At 47.9% G+C, this 19,016-nt stretch overlaps 1 protein-coding gene across 5 annotated transcripts in view; it reads right to left on the bottom strand.

The window, feature by feature from the left end:
* LOC109854315 (sorbin and SH3 domain-containing protein 1) overlaps positions 1 to 19,016 on the bottom strand; it is a 29,355-nt gene that overhangs the window by 4,606 nt on the left and 5,733 nt on the right. Inside the window, exons 1-4 of one of the 5 annotated variants that reach the window (XM_020427267.1) lie at positions 18,159 to 18,274; positions 16,511 to 16,563; positions 15,916 to 16,085; positions 9,114 to 9,173 (exon numbers count right to left, since the gene is read on the bottom strand). In XM_020427267.1, the coding sequence (XP_020282856.1) occupies positions 9,114 to 9,173; positions 15,916 to 16,085; positions 16,511 to 16,563; positions 18,159 to 18,233 (358 nt within the window). In that variant the 5' untranslated portion in view covers positions 18,234 to 18,274. Of the gene's footprint in view, positions 1 to 1,915; positions 6,154 to 9,113; positions 9,174 to 15,915; positions 16,086 to 16,510; positions 16,564 to 18,158; positions 18,275 to 19,016 lie in introns of those variants that run through there. The other 4 variants (XM_020427268.1, XM_020427266.1, XM_020427265.1 and 1 more) reach the window with 4 other exon arrangements.

Genomic DNA, 19,016 nt, shown 5'->3' on the forward strand with positions numbered 1-19,016 from the left:
TTATATACATATTATAAAATATATATAATATATATTTTATATATTTAGTCACCTGACAGTAGTCACGTAGTGTTTTTCCTTTTTTCCCTGTCACGTGACTTTAAAAAACGCAATACTTTTGTTTTTTAGTGTTTTGTTCTGAAGCGATTTAGATTAAAACGAAAGTGATCGGTACAGTCGTGTTCTTGAGATATTGCTCCATGAAAATCTCCTCACTTCTCAATCATATAAATTTCGCGTATATAAGAGGCACGAGTGTCTTGCGCCGTTTGAGCTTCGTTGCGCGTGAACTTGACACGATGTACTACCTTGATATGTACGACATGAATTGAGAAACGCATCCTTAAGAAACGTCCAATCAGCGTCGAGATAAAAAAGTGGCAATAATCAATATCGAGAGAATCGATTGTAATTATTTACACACACTTTTTCTGGTAAGATTACACAATTATGGTGTACGTTTTGAAAAGACTCGGGTAGAGATACTCGTGTGGCGCGACGCGCGTGCGTTTGCGAGTAATTTTTATTTATTAATGTAAAAAAAAAGCAGCACGGGACGAGTGATAATCGTGATTCTCGATTCTCGCGTGATACTCCTCTCTCTGTGGCTTCTCTTTCTCTCTCGTCAAACAGCGCGCGCCTTCGACGCACTTCGAAGGAAACGGAGAGACTGCGTGCGCAGTCGTTGTATACACACGCTGCGCGAGATAATGACAGCGAGCGCTGCTTATCGCAACGAGCGCTGCTTATCGCAACGAGCGCCACGCGCGTTGCTACTACGCGCAGTGCGCGCTCGCGCGCATCCAAGACGCATCCGAGACTGCGCGACCGACAAAACGGAATGCAACTTGCAACTGACCTGCAATCTGTGTAGTTACGCGTAGTATTGCAAAATATCGCGGTCGTCGCGATGACGCGAGATGTAAGTTTACCGCAGTCCGAGAGAGCCAGATGTGTCACGTCACGAGGCAAAGTAAACTCATTAATATATCGCGGTGAAACTCTCCCGGTCTGACTGCAGGATGAGCATTTCTCATGTTTGTCAAATATGCGGCGAGAGAAGAGAGAAAAAATATGACGAAATATTTATCATAAAGAAGAATAATTAAATAGTCAGATATTAACATATTATCGTAAATTTTTTACTGCAACGATACATATAAAATATATAAGTTGTATTTTTAAAAACTTATATAAAGTAATATTGAAATTATAAAATTATTCAAAAAAACATTATTATAAAATTAAACATAAAGGTAATTAAATTTCAATTCAAGTAGTTAGATGAAAAACTTGAAATTGTTTAACGATGAATTTTCTCAATTTTCTCACGATTCAACATTTAACCCAATGTTAGGTAGTTAGCGTGTGCAAAGTGCCGGAATCACAACGCCGAAATGAGAAAACGAAGTTTAATCGTCACACGGGGAACAACGCCGCACCTTTCACCGCTTTCATTGAATGATATTCTCACGCAATCGATTCTCTCTCTCTTTCTCGCGCTTCCTACCGAAGTTCAGACTATTTTTTGCTTAACCTTATTAGATCTTATCTGATTCACTTCTCGATATAAATTTCACGTTCAACGCTTCTGCCGTTGAATTCAGCGTGCTTTCGCTTTTAGAGTCGTGGGAGGTTTTTACCTATTTTTTTTTTACCTATTGAGACAATTTTGTTATGTGCGCGCGTGTTTGTTTAAAAACAACACTGGTATTTCTAAATAACTAACAATTAACATATGCGATAAAATATTTGTCAATTAATTTTTCGCAATCCAATCAACATCGCGTGTTTCTAAAACCAACACAATGTTTCACCACGAACAACAGTTATACCAAAACGATCCTAGTCGTCGCGCGCGCGCGCGCGGCAGGAAGAGCATTATTTCAGGAAAATTATGTGCATGTTTACTGACTGTACGGAATCGGTCCGTAGACCGTAGACGGAAGTGTGCTTCCGGCGGCGTGGAGCCCGCCAATCGGATTCGTCTGATCGAACAAAGGGCCGGCCGCTCGGTTACGGCGACGGTCATCAGGGTCAATCGAACCTCGAAGTGTCCCGAACGAAGCATCATCATCTGTCGCACGCAGATCACCCGAGCTCTTATAATTATTGACCAATTGCGGCGATTGCAGCAGCTCGTTGGACAATGAGAGATCACCGCATGATTTGTGCAGAGGCCTCATCATCGGTCTTCTTCTCCCGTCGTCCTTTCTTCCGCAGCGTCGACCATCTCCGATAATTCCAACATCGAACGTCCCCGACGAGACGTCGTTTCTTCCGATATTTCTAAGGTTGCCGGTTCGTTCGTTTCTAACGACGGCGGTCAGCAGATCTTCGAGCAGATCTTCCTGATTGCGCAAAATCGCCACGTCGACGCTGTAATCGTTCAAACATCTTCTCTCGTTCGACTCCATGTATTCGCACTGCTCGTTTACCGCGCTCAGATCCAACGGAGGAGGAATCCTCGCCAACTTGACCCTGCTCAGCGCGGTCAAACAGTTGGACGGGACCACCGACTCCTCCTCGTCCAACGTCGTAGACACCGTTGATTGTTCGTGACCGATCGAGCGTGTCCGACCTTCGATCTCCTCACGTCGTTCTTCCGATCGTCGCTCCTTCTCGCCGCGTTGATTCGACTCGCGACTCGACATCGCGACGCGCGGCTCGCAATCCGACGATTCGGTCTCTTCGGAAACTCGCACCGCCCGCGCGATATATAGCGGCGTGCTCCGCTTCACGATTGTCAGATTCGGCGCGGCAGTCACCTCGCGGATCCTATTGTCGTCCTCTCTCGCGATGCTTCTTCTTGTCTCGCCGGAATTCAATCGTCCGTTCGCGGCGGAAATTCTCTCGGATCGAGTGTCGGGGAATCGATTCCGCTCGAAATCGCCAAGTCGTCGATCGTTACGGCGTTCTCCCAACGAATTCCCGTCTCGTCGAGTCTCATCGAATTCGCTTCTCCCGGCTTCTTCTCCGAAGATGTATTCCGGCAGATTCCTTTCTCTATCGTTTTCCGTGATGTCACACTGACTCGATTTATCGAGCATTTCCGGCTGGCGCTTTGGGTTCCGAAATCGAACTTCCTCGATGATCGCCGCCGATGATGAGTTTTCGCTCCGCTCGTTACTCGCCTCATCGAGTCTGACGGACGCGGCCACGTTTCGCACATCGACGCGTCTTACCTCGCTGCCGGGCAAGATGTTCACGAGCACCCTGCCGTCACCGGTTCGCTGATCCCCGCGATCGATCGCGGAGGGATCGGCGTTGTTTCTCCCGGCGAGCTCGCTTAATGAATCCTCTTCCGGGCTGCGAGTAGTTTGCGCGCGGCACTTCCGCTCGTTTATACTGCTCACGGACGATTGATTGCTCTGGCTTGTGAGCGTCTCGGTGCTGCCGAACCCGATGGCGCATCGTCCGCACGAGCTGCTCTCCTGATTGCTTCTGCCCGAAGAGTTCCTGGCGTATACGCAATTCTGTCGCGCGTTTCCCGGCACATTGGCGGCGGCGAAGAACTGCCGGCGCAGATACCGATTGTGCTCGAAGATCTCGTGCAGTCGCTCCCTGCTGTCGCTCAAGTGTTCCTTCTCGAGTCCCGCGGGATATCGCACCGACGACGATCGCGCGGGACTCTCGTACGAACACCGAGCGTAACTACGATCTCTCGTCGCTAACTCGTGATAAGTGGGTTCGAAATATTTGCCGGAATCGCCGCCGCCGTTACAGTAATCCCTGTAATCCTTGTAGAAGTATTCTCTCTCGAAATCCGTTCGCGGCTTCCAGCTCCACCGGGAGTTTTCCGATCCCGGATCTCTCAGCGAGATCGTGTCGCGGTCGTCGTCGAAGTGCACCGTGCACGCTCGCTGCACTTCCGGCATTGAGCCACGTTGATAAGTGTGCTTCTCGATACCTCGTTTGTCGCGGCGAATCGCCGGTCGTCTCGCGTCGACGAGACGAAGTCTCTCGAGCTCGTTGATGTCGTTCGCCAAACTGGTCCACTGAGCGCTACGCTCCAGATCCTCGACGCGGGATAACATCGTCCCGACTTCCCCCGTTCGATTTAGCGCGGTCTTCTTCATCGCAAACACACGCGTTTTACGCTCGAACGTCGAATTGTCGCGAATCGAAGAGAAATAAAAAAAAACAAAAAAAAACTATCGCGCACAGGATATTGATTTATTACACAGATGACTCGTTGAACAAATTTCGAATATTTTTTTCGCTAATTGGATTCATTTTGTGTGTGTGTGTGTGTTCCTGTCGGGAAAAAATTCACGGTCAAGCCTTGAGTTATTTGCCGATTTTGGACCGATTTCTCGAGAAGAGATCGAGGACATATCGCGCGCCCCGGATGTTGCTCAAAATCCTCGATTATGATCCGCGCGAAATTTAATTGCGCGATATAAACACGCGAACGCGGGAATTGGAAAGCGCGATTCGGCATTGAGCAACCGCGAGCGGCAAGTTATAAACGCCACTTCGGTTTGATGACCGGGATCGGGAAACCGAACGAAGAAACTGCGATTTATTATCGCAGCCGATGACTCGCCACTACGCGTTCGTTTATTTAACGCGCCGATATGTCGCGCGTCAACGTCCGTCTTTTCTCGTCGATTTGGGCATTTAAGAACCGTGTCATTGTGTAACGTTGACTCTCGGAACGGATGCGCATTAAAACGCGCAACTCTGTCAAGGTCGAAACGATCGCGTCACACACGTTTTCCAATGCGAGCTCTAACGCGCATTTCTTTCATAACTCGAGGCAACGCGCAAAATTAACATAAAAAACAAACAGAGGCAAGCGTCCCCGTAAGATAATTATTTCAATTACCTTAATCATTTTTGAAAAGTGACGCGAACCGTCGCGATGAAAAAAAAACTCAATAAAAAAGCTAGCGGTAATCTCGTTCTTCCGGAAAACGGACGTTGATTCATTAAATACCATTTATCCTCGTAAATGTGTAATTAATAAGAACGTGGGTTTTCGTGGAACTTTTTTGAACGATCGTTGTCGCAATGTTACTCGGTAAAATGTCACTGTCTTAAATGAGGAATCTTCATTTAAGAAAAACTTGCATTTCTGAAAACAAGAATTTACACATTCGTCAGAGGAGTCATCATCAAGTAAGAGATTTTCTCTGTGTTAGCGAGTCTCTCCCCGAGGAGTCTTAAAGTGTGCCTTAACGAAGTGTGTTTGTATGTACCAACGAGCGCAAAATCTTTCCCTCTGAGAAAGGTGCTACTTGCACTCTCATGGCTATTCTATTCAAATGAGCGCCGCCACAAGTTTCCAACACAATGTGGATCAACGTATTCACGTGGAAGATGCCGCGATCCCGTAGCGCTTTTTTCTTTTTTTTCTTTTTTTCTTTTTTTTTATCTCGAGAAGAACGAAAGTTTCGCCGATTATAATCGTCGCGAACTTGTTTTTCTTCGATCGCGTTGCTCCATTTAATTATTTTCTTCCAGAAGTTTTTTAATATAAAAAAGAAAATTTACTTTTGTTACACACGTGTGCCACGTGTTAACTTTTATCGACGAGAAAGAGAAAATAAATTTAACGAGATTGCGATAATATAAACGAGTAAGAGTTCGGCTTTAAAGATCAAGTGCTTGATCACGTGACAAATTTTTTTGCAAGTTTCCAAGCGAACACACAAAACGTGTAAAACGTGTGTCGTTCGAGAATATCGCGTTTGCAAAACAAAAGGACTCACGTCAAAACACACACACCCGCACACACAATAATATCAGCTGTGCAACTTTTCACGCAACACGTAACATTTGCAGGTACGACCGACTCGCACTCGAAAATACACAACTTCGACGTAATCGCGTGACGCGCGGAAGTCGAGAACAGCAGAACCTTCGTGCAATTAAGTCGGCAAGTTTTTATCGATTATCGATCGCACTGATAACAACACCTCGAAAAAATCGTCTCGCGATTGCGTCTTTGTTTCTTTCTCGAAGAGAAAAATCCGTTCGTTGCGCGCGCGGTGAAGCATAATCGAGACCTGTTTCTCTCCGAGATTCGGCAAATTGCGCGTCGATCGCGCGCATCGATCGATCAACCGTAGCACGATCGCGATTCCATTTTCGAAACCTGTTATTTAAAAACCTGCGTCGCGCTACGCACGTGAAACGCGTCTGAGAAGGCGCCGCGACGTTGGCACCTCCGGTTATCGCGGCTCCCCTACTCCCGCGCGCGGTTCGCCAAGAGCGCGGACCTCGAGAAACGTCTCTTCGAAACAGAGAAGCGTGTGTGCACACTCGCAAAAATTCACCGTTTTAATAAAAGAAAAAAATAAACGAAAAGTAACATATCTCGCGAGCGAAATATTATGCGAGAAATATGTAAAAAAATAAATATGATCAAAAGAATATCAAAGTGGCTTTAAAAAAAAAAAAAAAAAAAAAAAACAGAGAAGAAAACACGCGCACGTACAAAGCCGTAATTTTTGCATGAGTTTTACAACGAGGGAAAACAGAAATCTTGTTCTTCGAGTCGTTATCCGCGCAGATAAAATGCAATACTAAAAGGCTTTCACGACCGCGAACACAAAGTCATACTGTTACGCGTCGCATGTGCGATATGAGAAATATATACAACAAGCTTTGCGTTCTTCTTTTACACGCTTGTCATTTTTTTTTTTTTTTTCACAACGTATAATTCTTTTTACTCGCGCTATAAATTTTGGAAATATTATTTCTACACCTTCTTCGTTTCGATTAGCTTTTCATCTCGGTCTTTTTTCGGAAAAAGAGTCTATGGATTCGATGACGTGGTATATCGTCGACACCGCCGACGAAACACGCGTCTTTGTCCATCAATCAACTCGAGAGATTAGATAAGGGGTACCCGATCGTTCAAATGCGCAAATACTTGCTCGCGTCCGAGCGAAGTGTTTTGCGCACGGTAAATATTTAGCCGATTCTTACGCGCTTGCAATGCCAAGGATGTATAAATCTCCGAAGACAATGCGTGCGGCTGTAGTCACGTGAGGATGATCCCGTAACTGGGTGCGCTAATTTGTATTACGCAACGAGACTGTTGACACGCGGCGGTCGCGATTAAACGCCGAGATACGGCGCGCTGCGTGTTTCAGACTTTTCTTCTTCGGGCGTTTGCTCCGCGCGCGCGCGTCCGCTCATCGTCGAAAATAAAGTCGTGACCGCTACTTAGCGTCCAATTTTAGCGACGCGCAATAAACGCATTAAACGATGCAAGGTTAAAAACGATGCGCTCGCGATAAAAAAAAAACAAGGGAAATTGCGCGAGCACAATTGCGAACTTCTAAATAAATCACGTTTTTTTGAGAGAGAATTTTTTCTCGTTAAAGACTTTGATAAAAAATAAAAAAAAAAAACGTACCAACTCTGAAATAGAAAAAAAATTGAATTTGCGAGACGAGAGAATTCTGTAGTCAAACGCGAAGTTTTCGTCAATATGCGCGTATGAATCATCTCAAATGAATTTTCAGTTGTTCACGCCTGCAGCGCAATAAAGAATTCACTTAGCCGTCGCGCTAGAACCGCGCTCTCCAAAGCGCTCGCGTGTAAATTGAACGTCAGCCCAGTGTTCACTGTTACTTTATTCCGTTAGACAATTAGCATACGCGACCGCTGTTTAGCGAAGTTGTTGGGGGACGCCCTTGACATGAGGCGAGCCGACGATTTAAGGGTAATCGCGTCGATTTGCGCGACAAATATTTCAGACCGAAGCCGCGATTCACCCACGCACGCGATAACGACCTTTGATTATAAACGAATTGTGACAGACAGGTCAAGCGGCAACAGACTGGAAAACGTTGTGCGCAATTTTTCTTTTATCGGGCGTTACACACGCTGTTATCTCTCTCTCTCTCTCTCGTTGTTTTTCTCGCCATTTCGTTCGAATTTTTCCATTTTTGCGTGTAATGTTATTTTGTTTTGTACAACAGCGTATTTTTTTACGTTGACATCGTCAACAAAAATAGATTTACTCTTTTCATCGTTACGATCAAATTATTCGGAATGTTCTGCGCGAATGTGCGAGACACTTGCGTGTGTTTCAAGCTCACGTGGTTTTTTAATTAAAAAAAAAAAAAAAAGAACACTAATCGTTTTGACATCGTGCAGCGACGCGCATCTCTCGCACATCTTCACACGAAAGCAGAAGTTGTGCGCGCGCGCGCGCGCGCGATATACACGATTAACATCAAATTTCTAGACTGCAACGTCGAGTGGTTCTTCTTCCTCGATTTCGCCATCGGGGGAAAGTGCATAAAGTATCGTTTTTTTTTTTTTTTTTTGACGCGTCTCGGTCGCCGATCGCTCGTACATGCGCGACTTACGACGAGCGAGAAACATAATAATGAAGCCACATGAGATGACGTACCTACAATGTGTACATCAGAGACGAGCATCACCGGCTTGTGCCGACCGGCCGCGCGCGATTATTGCGCTCATGCTCGATCGCTCGTGCAAACGGTTACACAATCTCTCTTTTCCCCGACGCGCACGAGCGCGTCTCGTTCATGCATCTCGAGCTCTCGTGCACCACGTATTCCAGCGTGCAGAGCCGTACACCTAACACAACCAACAACTGTCCACATTGGTCACGTGCGCGACCGTCATTCATCGAATCGATTCCAATCTTAAACTCGACGATGCAATTTACGCGTAAACAGACATTTTTTCACGCAAATATTTTTCAGTTTTTTTATTCGCGTAATATAGTTTTTAAACTATTTTTCTATTGACGCACGCACACACACACACACACACACGCGCGTGCTTCTTTTTCGAGTTTAAAATTGTTGTTAAGCGGCATTCCAGTTATCTCAGTGTTTGGCAATGTAATTTTCAAGCGAAAATTATATCCGTCCGGATGCAAAATTGTTTGTTGCCCGACTCACAGCATATGTTTAGTACATTCGCACACGCGGAAGTCGGTTAAAACGCACACACAAAAGTTACAAAACACTCGCTATGTAACAATTCGTTACCGCAACAGAAAAACGCGCAGATAAAAGCAAACACACATATATACATATATACACACACACACGCACATGGAAACAAGAAAAAATTATACGTGTAAGTGTAAATAATGATGAGCTAATCGGCATTACCTTGGCGATCGTCTCCGAAGTGCTGGGATTTGGGCGGCGGCAGAGGTGCATTCGAGTATTCTATGGATGAGCGGAAAAAAATGAAAATAATAATTAAGGCGTTCTACAGCGCTCTACAAAAATTAACTCTTTCTCTCTTGAGGGAATCGAACAAGTTAAAGTTGCACACGTTGCCGAGCAAACATCGATGTGCGTCCGGAGATGGGTGTGCGTTTCCTCTCTCTAGTTTTATCTAACGATATTGATACCGTGAGTATTTTCGCGACGCGATTGTACAAAATTAACGAACTTAAACTCTAGTGTTAGTTTTTTTTTTTTTTTTTTTTTTAACAAGAAAATTCAATTTTTTTACAAATTGTGAGAAAGTTTACTACTCAAAAGTTTTCTTTCTCGCTCCTCCGGAAGTTAAAGAGAGACTCAAAGCGATCGAAATGTTGTGCCAGCTGACGAGATTTCAGACCTTCGAAGGTGACGGTAGGTCGAGCCGTGTAGATCGGCAAGGTCGGCCACCAGCTTCTGTGTTTTCGCACGGTGCTGGGCGAGGGCGGCGGGGGCGGCGGTTGATACCTGAATCTCGGTTTGTGCTTGTCCGGGTCGAAAGGTTGACCGGCAAACATCGTCGTCTGCGACGATTTGAGGATCGACGCGGGGATTTTGGGACGCGCGGGCGACGAAGAAGCGGCGCGCGGCCGTTCCGATTTTTTCTTGCCACTTTCGGAAGTGGCGGACGAAGAATCTTTCTTCGAGGATCTACCGTGAATTTCGAGATCGGCCGGCGACGACAGTGAACGCATGTTGTCACGTCGACTCGGGAACCGATGAGCCACCCACTTCCCGGCCAGATAGGGCGCGATGTCGCGCAGTTCGCGCACATCCGGCGCCGACGTGAACATCTCGCCCATCAGGGACGTTCGTCCGCCGACTGACTCGAATCTCTTCCGCATCCGGCAGACCGGTTTCTTTGCTTCGAGTTCCTTGGTCTCCGCCCGCCTCGCCACGTGATTGGTAACGGTGCTTGTAGGCTGGGGTTCTTTCAGTTCGGCGGTCTTGCTGATGATATCGATGTGCGGCATAGATAGATTGTCGCGACGCAGCGGTATCCTCGGAATCGGCGGCGATTCGCCTCGCCGTCCACGTGGTCGTCCACGTTTCGGTGATTCGAAACGCCTGCGCAACCAGGCCACGTCCGGTTTCAGAGAGCCGCGACCTTCACCCTCGCTGCTCCTCGTTCGTTTCAGCAAACTTCTCGCCAGTTCCGGATCGCTGCGAAATCGTTTCGGCTTGGGCGTGACCTTGACGCGCCGCGACAGATCCTCGGCACTCTCGAATCTCGCTCGCAACCGACGAACCGTGCCGTTTCGCACCAATTTCAGATACGCGCGCCAGTATCTCTCGGGATCCGGCGACGAACTGCGCCAGTCGCCGCCGCTGTCCACGCTGCAGGAGGACGAGTTTGATCGCGTGGTCGCGCGACACGGACTGACGCTGTGCGGCCGCGTGTCGTGCTGTTCACGCTCCCGTGAACACGAGCGGATCGAGCGTCGTTGTTGTTGTCCTCTGTTCATTATTTCCGACGGACATTCCTTCCGTTGATCACGATCCGCGTCAGTCGTTCGCTCGCGCGGCGACGTCGATCGCGACCGACCGATTTTTGCGGACGAGGTGTACCTGACCGATTCGAGGGAGCTCGTCTCGCCGAAGAGCTCCTTCAGATCGGCGAAGCTCTGCGACAACTTTTTCCATCTGCGAAACGTTGTCGTTGCTGGTGTTGTTTCTCGCTGCTGCTGCTGCTGTTCGTTTCTCTTTTCTACATTTTCGAAGAACTCGATCTTCCGCGACACGTCTTCCGTTTCGACCCCGCCGCCTCGCTGGATCACCGTCCTCACCGAAGTCTCCGAACTTTCCGTCAAACTGTCTCTGTCGCTGCTTAAAATAGATCGATTCGATTTCATTTTTTCGGTTGGCACCACGGTCAGCAAGGGCGGTTTCTTCGACCACTCCTCGAGCATGGTTTCCACACGTTCTTTGTTGTCAGGACTGTCGTTGTTGGGCGTCAACACCAGCAGGAAGTCACTCTTGTCCTTGGACCTGGTCGAATCTTCGATATACGAGGAAGCCTCGAGGGAGTAACACGTTCTTGGAGAGGTGCTGGCCACGCTGGGCGTGTCGATTGCGCAGATCGACTGCTTCGCGGGCACTTTCGCGGCCGCCAGAGCAGCGGCGATGCTGCCGCGAGTCTCTCGAGGTGCCAGAGATGACGCGGATCTTCTTCGCGTCATCTTGTGATCCAGCACCTCCTTGCCGAGAGTCAACGACAGTTTCTTCTTTTCCAACTCCGACATCGGCGACGAGATCGATTTTTCTGTTTCCGATCGGTCGATACTCTTCAGACGACTGATGGAATCGCTCTTCTTCAGGATGCCTTCAACTCGACCGCTCTGCTCCTTCAGTAACATCGCCGATTCGCTCATCGAGTGACATCGCACGTGAAGCGGACTCATCGAGCCGTCCTCCTGACGAGCCTTCCTCGAGTCGTTTTCAGGCGGTACAACTATTTCGTAGCTCGACAGGGTTTCGTCTTTAATCACCTCGTGATCATCTTTGCCAGATCCTCGCAGATCCTCGCGCGTCACTTCTGCGACTTCTCCGTCCTTCGATCGCAACGCCGGTCTTTGAGAATTATCGCTGCCGTAGATTTCGTTCAGCTGTTTCTTCAGGGTGGCCACTTGCTCGATGGACAAACTGCTCCAGAATTTCTTGCTTCCGCCGAGACTTCTCTGCAAGGACGGATGGTGATGATCCGTTGATTTGTCGACGTGTCTGTTGGCTTTCTTCTGCATCGTGGTCGCCACGTTCACAACCGAATTGCCACGCCAGAGAGGCTTGTACGTGTCCCTCTGAAAAGAAATGGCTCGTCTTCTGGATGATTCCAATTCGCTTTCCTCGTTCTGAAGTCTTTTGAAATACTGCAATATGTCCTCCACGGAGCGCTCCTTGCAGCGCAATCCGCAGTCACCGTGCCATCTGAACTTGTCGACGTCCTTCGCGCTGAAGAGAAAATCCTTGTCGCGCTGAACGCTCTTCAGCTTGCCGTAAAGCGTCTTCAGCTCCAGTTCCGCCTTCTCTTTCGATCTGATCAGCTTCCAGCGATCGTAATCGATGATCTCCTCGTTCTTCAGTCTCGGCCGCAGATCTCCGGACGAGAACGTGCGCTCCAACTGACCCATTCGGCTCAGACTCGCGTAAAATTCGCGCAGATCTTTGTACCGCTTCGACTTTCGTCTGTGATGCAGCAACTCAAGTATATACTGCTGATAATCCTCGCGATCGACCGACGACAAAGAACCGGTGCTCTTTGTTAACGACAAGCTCGATCCAAGTCTCTTGACGTCTTCCGCTTCGCCGGCGCTGCGGGCTCTTACCTTCTTCGAGGCGATCGTTAACGTAGCGTTCGGATCGTCCTGTTTTTGAACGAATACTCGTCGTCGTGATGCTTGAGACCTAGTTGGTGACGGCGATGAGGATCGCGGCGAAGATTCCCTCGATTCCGGCAAAGTTTTCAACGGCGGCTCGCTCAGACTCCGTTCTTTCACGTGGGTCTCTCGCAATAATTCCGGACTGCGAGTGCGCAGCGTCGCGGACGAACCGAAGTCGTCGATGTTCAGCAGACTGTCGAACTTGCTGACCTTTTGCAGAACGGATCGACCGGGCCAGCAGACGCCGTACGGACTGGAACTCCTGGACGAGACGGCGCTCTCGCGCTCCCAGTTCTTGAACTTCGAGTTCGAGACCGGTCGTTTGTGCGCCAAATAGACGCTCAGTGACTTGAGCGACGGTTCCGACCGGAAACTCTCCCTCGCGATGTTCTGCAGCATCTTCGTGCGCTCGCCGACGAGGGATCTCTTCGCGGTTACGTGAGACTGCGCGGGCGACGGGCAGCTTCGCAGGAAGAGATTCTGGAAGAAGGTGTCGGTGCGCGTCGCTTCTTGATGCTTTTTGATTTCTTCCACCGTTAGAGGAGCAGTCTGAGTTTTGCGGAGTTCCTGCCTATAGCTCGGCACCTTGTCAATCCTTTTCAGCAACTTGATCTCATCTCTCTCGGCTATCTCTCTCCAACCGTTCAACGACTTGCTCGCCCCTTCGTCCGTCGTTTCGTCGCCGTTCTTGTCCCTTCGTGTTTTTCGTTTCGTTTCCATTTTCTTTCTACCGCCGTTTAAGCGTATCGTTTCCGGTTTCTTTACGGGACTTCTGACAATCGTCTGCGGTTTTTCCCGAGGTCGCTTGCGTCTGTTTATCTCGCCGTTAATCTCGGAACAGGACGAAGACACCGAGGGTAAGAATTCCTTGCTGACGATCAATTTTTCCGACGGTTTTACGACGATTTTTGTTTTCCTCGGTTCCGATAATGAGGTTTTGACGATTTGCGACAACGCGGTCTTCGCGCAAGACTTCGGTTGAGAGATTGACTTCTTCGTCGTAGGCTGCGTCACAGTCGTCTTTCGCAATTCCGATTCCTTAGACGCGACAACTCTGGCGGATTTGTCCAGCGGACGCTTTTGTTTCCTCACGGAAACGGTCGTACTCTTCGCCAGCGATCCTGAAGAGAGCAACTTGTTTTGCGCTTCTTTGGCTTCTTTCTCTTTGTGTTTCTGCAGAGCTTTTCTGACTTCCACCGGCGACGACAGCTCGACCGGCAATCTGCTCAGTCTCTTGCACGACTGTTCTTGCTCCTTCTTCGTCAAACGACTCTTCTCTTTCTTTGCAACGGCCGAAGATTCGGCCGATTTTGTCGCAATCTGGCTTCTCTCGAGCGACTTTTGCGGTTCTTTCTTTGCAGGGCACGCGTGTTTTATCGATAACACCTTCGAGGAGTGGTCCCGAGCGCTTCTCGATATTGTCGACGCCGTGGAACAAATCTTCTGATGGCTCGACGGTAGATTTGATTTCTTGCTCGTTTCGAATTGGGTCTGCGACAGGCAGGGATCGGACTTTCTCTTGCCGAAAGTGTTGGAGAACAAAACGTTGGGGGTCTTGACGCTCTTCGAGGCGAGCGGACTGCTGGAAGACGTGCGCGTTATGACGCTGTGAAACTGTTCGCGGCTTCGTCGGTAACGTTCGAGATTGCTGCAGAACCTCTCCCTTAGCGACCTGATGTTCGACACGCTATCGGCGAAGCACTGTTCGTGCCTGGGTTTCGACGCGGTTTGCGAACTATCGATCAATCGCGTGCTATCCGAGTACAACTTGAGAGTACGGCTGTGGCGCGAAGACTTTCTTCGGGGCGGCGAGGGCGGCCTCGGCACCGACATAGCTTGCGATGAGGTGGTTCTTCCGGACGGCGAGGAGCTACGGTAAGCTCTCATGACCGACGAGAACGAAGCCGATTCGTATCGCGTCGTCTTCGAGGACGAGGAGACGGTCGACGTGCTCGAGGCGCTTCTCCGATGCACACGTATCCTTGTCAAAGTCGGTGAGATCGGAAAATACTCGATCTCCGTATCGTCTGTGGACAAAGTTTCGAGGATTTGTTCGTTTTACCCTGTCAGCCGAAATGTCTCGGCGTCCGTTTTTTTTTTTTCAGATTCTATAAAATTTCCCTGCCACCGAAAAAAGTCGTCTAAGGCGACCCTGTTTCGCTCAAGGCTAAGCTGGTGGCGGCGGCTTCAGCCGGCCGCAGTTGCGTGCCGATGCAAGAAGATTCGCGGCTCCTCCGTCGTGTGTTATTATGGCTGCAAGTGTGCTGGTTTAAAAAAAAAAAAGGTTGCGAGAGGAGCTTTCGGAAAACCGCGCATCAATATCGAGAGATTATTCAAGAGAGGAAAATTGTGCCATATATTTAAAAAAAACACACAGGTGGAAACGCACGAGGTCCGAGTTACATCAACACATCCTTTTGTCGGTTAATCAACATTGCAATTATTATCGCAACTACACGTGTCTCCGTCTCGATCGCAGCCTCGGCCGTGACGTCGACGGAGATAGCAAATCTAGGCCGATGGAGGTCGATATGTGTGGCGGGCAAGTTGATTGATTAATTAATCGATACTGACGGCAAGTAGCTTGCAAGTTTATCAGCGAAGTGCCGTAACAGCCGCGCTATATACCGAATCAACTCGAACACACACTCGTTACCACGCCTCTCTTCAGCCTTAATTAATCCTCATTAATTAATTAACCGACATTAACGGGAGTCGTTGATGCAACTCGCACACGGAAGAATTACGCATTAAAAAAAAAATAAAAATTCGTACATCAAGCTGTGCGTGTCAGACGGCGCGCTACTACTCTCACATCACATGCCTCGCGCTTCTCCGCAAAGCGAAAAAAATTGCAAATAAACATCTTCGATTTTTTTTTTTTTTTCATCGATACGGGGTGTGGTTTCGCCCGAAAATGTATCTCGACGACATATATATTTCGAGGCTTCGCAAAACAAATAAGCTAACTCGAAAAATTTTTTCGCTAAAAAAATCTTGTGCAAAAAAAACTTGTTTTTTTGTTGTTGTTGTTGTTATTCGAAATTTCGAACCACACATGCGTGAATATAACAGAACACAGTAATTGAATAAAAAAAATACACATACTGCAAGCAAGTTTAAAAAAAAACATACACCCACATGCTGAGAGTAAAAAACTTGAGTTATATATACGGCGACGTTCGTCAGCGTGCTAATTAATATATATTAAAAAAACGTAGCACATATCAAGAAATAGTATATGAAAAAAAACAAAACTTGAACAGATAAAACAAGTCAAAAAACAAACAAAACGCATATCAGGATCGCGTGAGCGAGAGACTCACCCTTCGGACGTTCCGGGGCCGGTTTGCGAAGCCCATGGAGGGGCACGTCGCCACCGCTCTGCACGGTTTTGTACGCCAATCGCTGCTCCAAAAGACTGAGCGGACTGATGTCCTCCCTTCGGCGGAACACCAACGTTGAATCGCTCTCGTAACCCGACTCTTTGAGAGCGCTTTTTGAAATTGAGAAACACACCGCTTTGTGAGAAACATCGTCGGGATGAACGCCGATCCGAGTTTATTTTGAAATTCGCACAGTTATTTTCAAAAATATTTCTCGACACACACACACACGTTGTATTTCAAAGTTTCTCGCGTGTGAATCGTGTGTGTTTTTAAAATACTCTACTCTTTCTAACAAAAAAACATGTCTGAGTGGTTTTTTGGAAAAAAACTGGATTTCAATAAAAAACCAATTTTCAATGCGAGTTAAAAGAAAAAAAAACCACTAAGCCTGTTCCGCAACTTTTGCCGCAATGTTAAAAATCTTTGCGCGCAGACACGATGTAGCTGCGCGCCAATTTACGTTAACGAACGTTAACAAAAATGATTTGTTTTGACAGATTGAAAAGACAGAATTGTTCGATGCAGCACTTACTGTGTCATATACGGCTTTGATACGATCCGTGTGTTACTACGTTGATCGAAGGGCTGAAAAGAGAAAAAACGTCATTATCTCGCGACTCGTTGTCACGTTATTCTCAATCGTCTACGAAATACATGCTACGAATACGCTACTCGACGTTAAACGTCGCACGCGAGAGAGACGCGTATTATATTGTACAATATATCGGATTTGAGATAATTCTTGGATCGAGATCAGCAATCGCATAAGCAATAACATCGAGCAGATCATGCCGAAATCGTGTAATGCTTAAGCCGGGTGTGGTAAACGGGATCGCGTTAAGGATAGAGTTAAGCTGATGTATTATTATCTTTCGGAGAGAGAGAGAGACGAAGGATGTAGAGACAATGCCCAGGTGTAGTGACATCAAAATAGGGTAGTCGCTTGAGAGATGCAAGATATAACTTTGTGTTTGTGTGGTGTTCTCTCTCTTACTAGAGATCGAAAAAAAAAAAAAATGATGTCATTGATGCTATTTATCTCAACTTGTGATGAAAGAACGAAACACAGTTGACTTCATTCATTGATCAATACAATTCGCTTCTATTGCGAAAAAAAAAGAGAACCTTTGTTCGTGCCGCACGGTGTACGAAAACGTCTAACTCGACTCCGGTCTTCTTTCCGTCGAGAATGTTCTGAATGCGGAGATGTGTGAGAATAACGACATATAGATGTTTATAAATGGCAGGCATGTATACAAATGAAAAGAGAAGATACGCAGTGTGGTAATAAATAGAGAGAGAATGAGAAATGATCATCCCCATAGTCAGATAGAGACAGACAGACAGACAGATAGACAGACAGATAGATAGACAGATAGATAGATAGACAGATAGATAGATAGATAGATAGATAGATAGATGACAACGTGCACTCTACTTGTCGACGATGTGGCAGCTCTAACCCGTGAAGCGGCCGGCTGCGCTGTTTGCGCGGTGATAACGGAAGGTGTGGTCGGTGATGGTGGTAGCATGATATGATCAGTGCTGGAAAAAGAAGAAGAAGTAGAAGAAGAAGAGAGCGGCGGGCGTTGTTCTTGATCTTGATGATAAGTCAGTTGATGATGATGTCGGCGATGCTGGTGAGGAGGATGTTGATGCTCGTGATGATAATGATGATGATGACCATGAAGATGCCGATGCTGCAGCAGTTGCTGTTGCTGATGATAAATGTTGCTGCTGCTGACCGAGCTCGGCACGATCACAGCCGGAAGCGGCGATATCGACGATCGCTCGATTCCAACCGGATGCGATCGGCGCGCCGGGCATCGATCCGGCAACACGAAGCTCTTGGATCTTCCATCCAGCATGCCGGCGGCGTGCCAGTAGCAGGAATCGGCGCGTTCCAGGGGTCGTATGATGCGGCCGTCCCCGTTATCGCTGTCAGCGACGCTCGGACGGTCGGTCGATCGATCGATCGAATCGATCGGCGGGATCAGGGACGATTTGGATCGTTCCTGAACCGGCGCCTTCAGTCGTTGCGACTTGGAAGAGAGATCGATCGACAAATCGGCCGAACCATCCGGCGCCATTGGCCGCGGCGACCTCGTGCTGCCGATCAGCTCGGAGCTTTTCGTGCTGCTGTTGCTGCTGCTGCTACTGCTGATCGTCGTAATTCTTACACTGCGATTGTCCTCCGGTCGGTAGGAAAGGCTGAGCACGCGGGATTGCCGAACGCCACCGCGCAGAGGATCCATCCTGGCCTGCGCGTGCTGAGGACGTCCGTTTTCGTTCAGCCACTATCACCCGGCGCGTCGTCGTTATCGCGTGTCGTGGTAGTAGTAGTAGTAGTAGTAGTAGTCGTCGTTGTCGTTGTTGAAGGGAATGGACAGCGGTGTGGGGTGAGGCATACGAGCGGACACGCAACATAGACGAGCACTCACACGCACGCACACACGCACACCAATACGCGCGCACGCGCGCACGATCATCAAAGGACACCGATCACGATCATCAAGTCTCGGGATGGACGACGATCGATCCACAGACGATTCGACGATACAGGATGGTTGGGGATGGTTCAACACGAGGCAGACATCAAAGTGTGCAATCGGTAAAACGACATACTTGTGCATAAGTGAAATACGTACCGAGTATCGTATACATGACGCGTGTTCATCGCGATGTATTTTTTTGCACCCGATACATATATCTGTGTGTATAATAATTTTTTCATATTTTCAATTTACTTCTCGGTATCCGAAAAAAATTTATGGTGCTTTAAGCGAAGTCGGGGAAAAATTCCCGAGGGGGGTTGCATGCGTCCTGCGGCGTGCGCGGTCGGGTGTAAAGGCATCGATTATCGGCGCGCGACAAGACGCCGTTAGTTATCGCGTTTAACGCTAAGTCGCGCGGGAAAAATTGCTCGAGCCGTTGTTCTTTGCTGATTAACTTTATAAACGTCAAATATCAGATGTGAACGTAACGTTAAACCAACATGCAATCTCTTGCCGTGACAACCGACATTAAGAAAGTTTTCC

This window comes from Pseudomyrmex gracilis, unplaced genomic scaffold (assembly GCF_002006095.1).
Source record: "Pseudomyrmex gracilis isolate BER0280 unplaced genomic scaffold, ASM200609v1 scaffold_63, whole genome shotgun sequence".
Lineage (NCBI taxonomy): Eukaryota > Metazoa > Arthropoda > Insecta > Hymenoptera > Formicidae > Pseudomyrmex > Pseudomyrmex gracilis.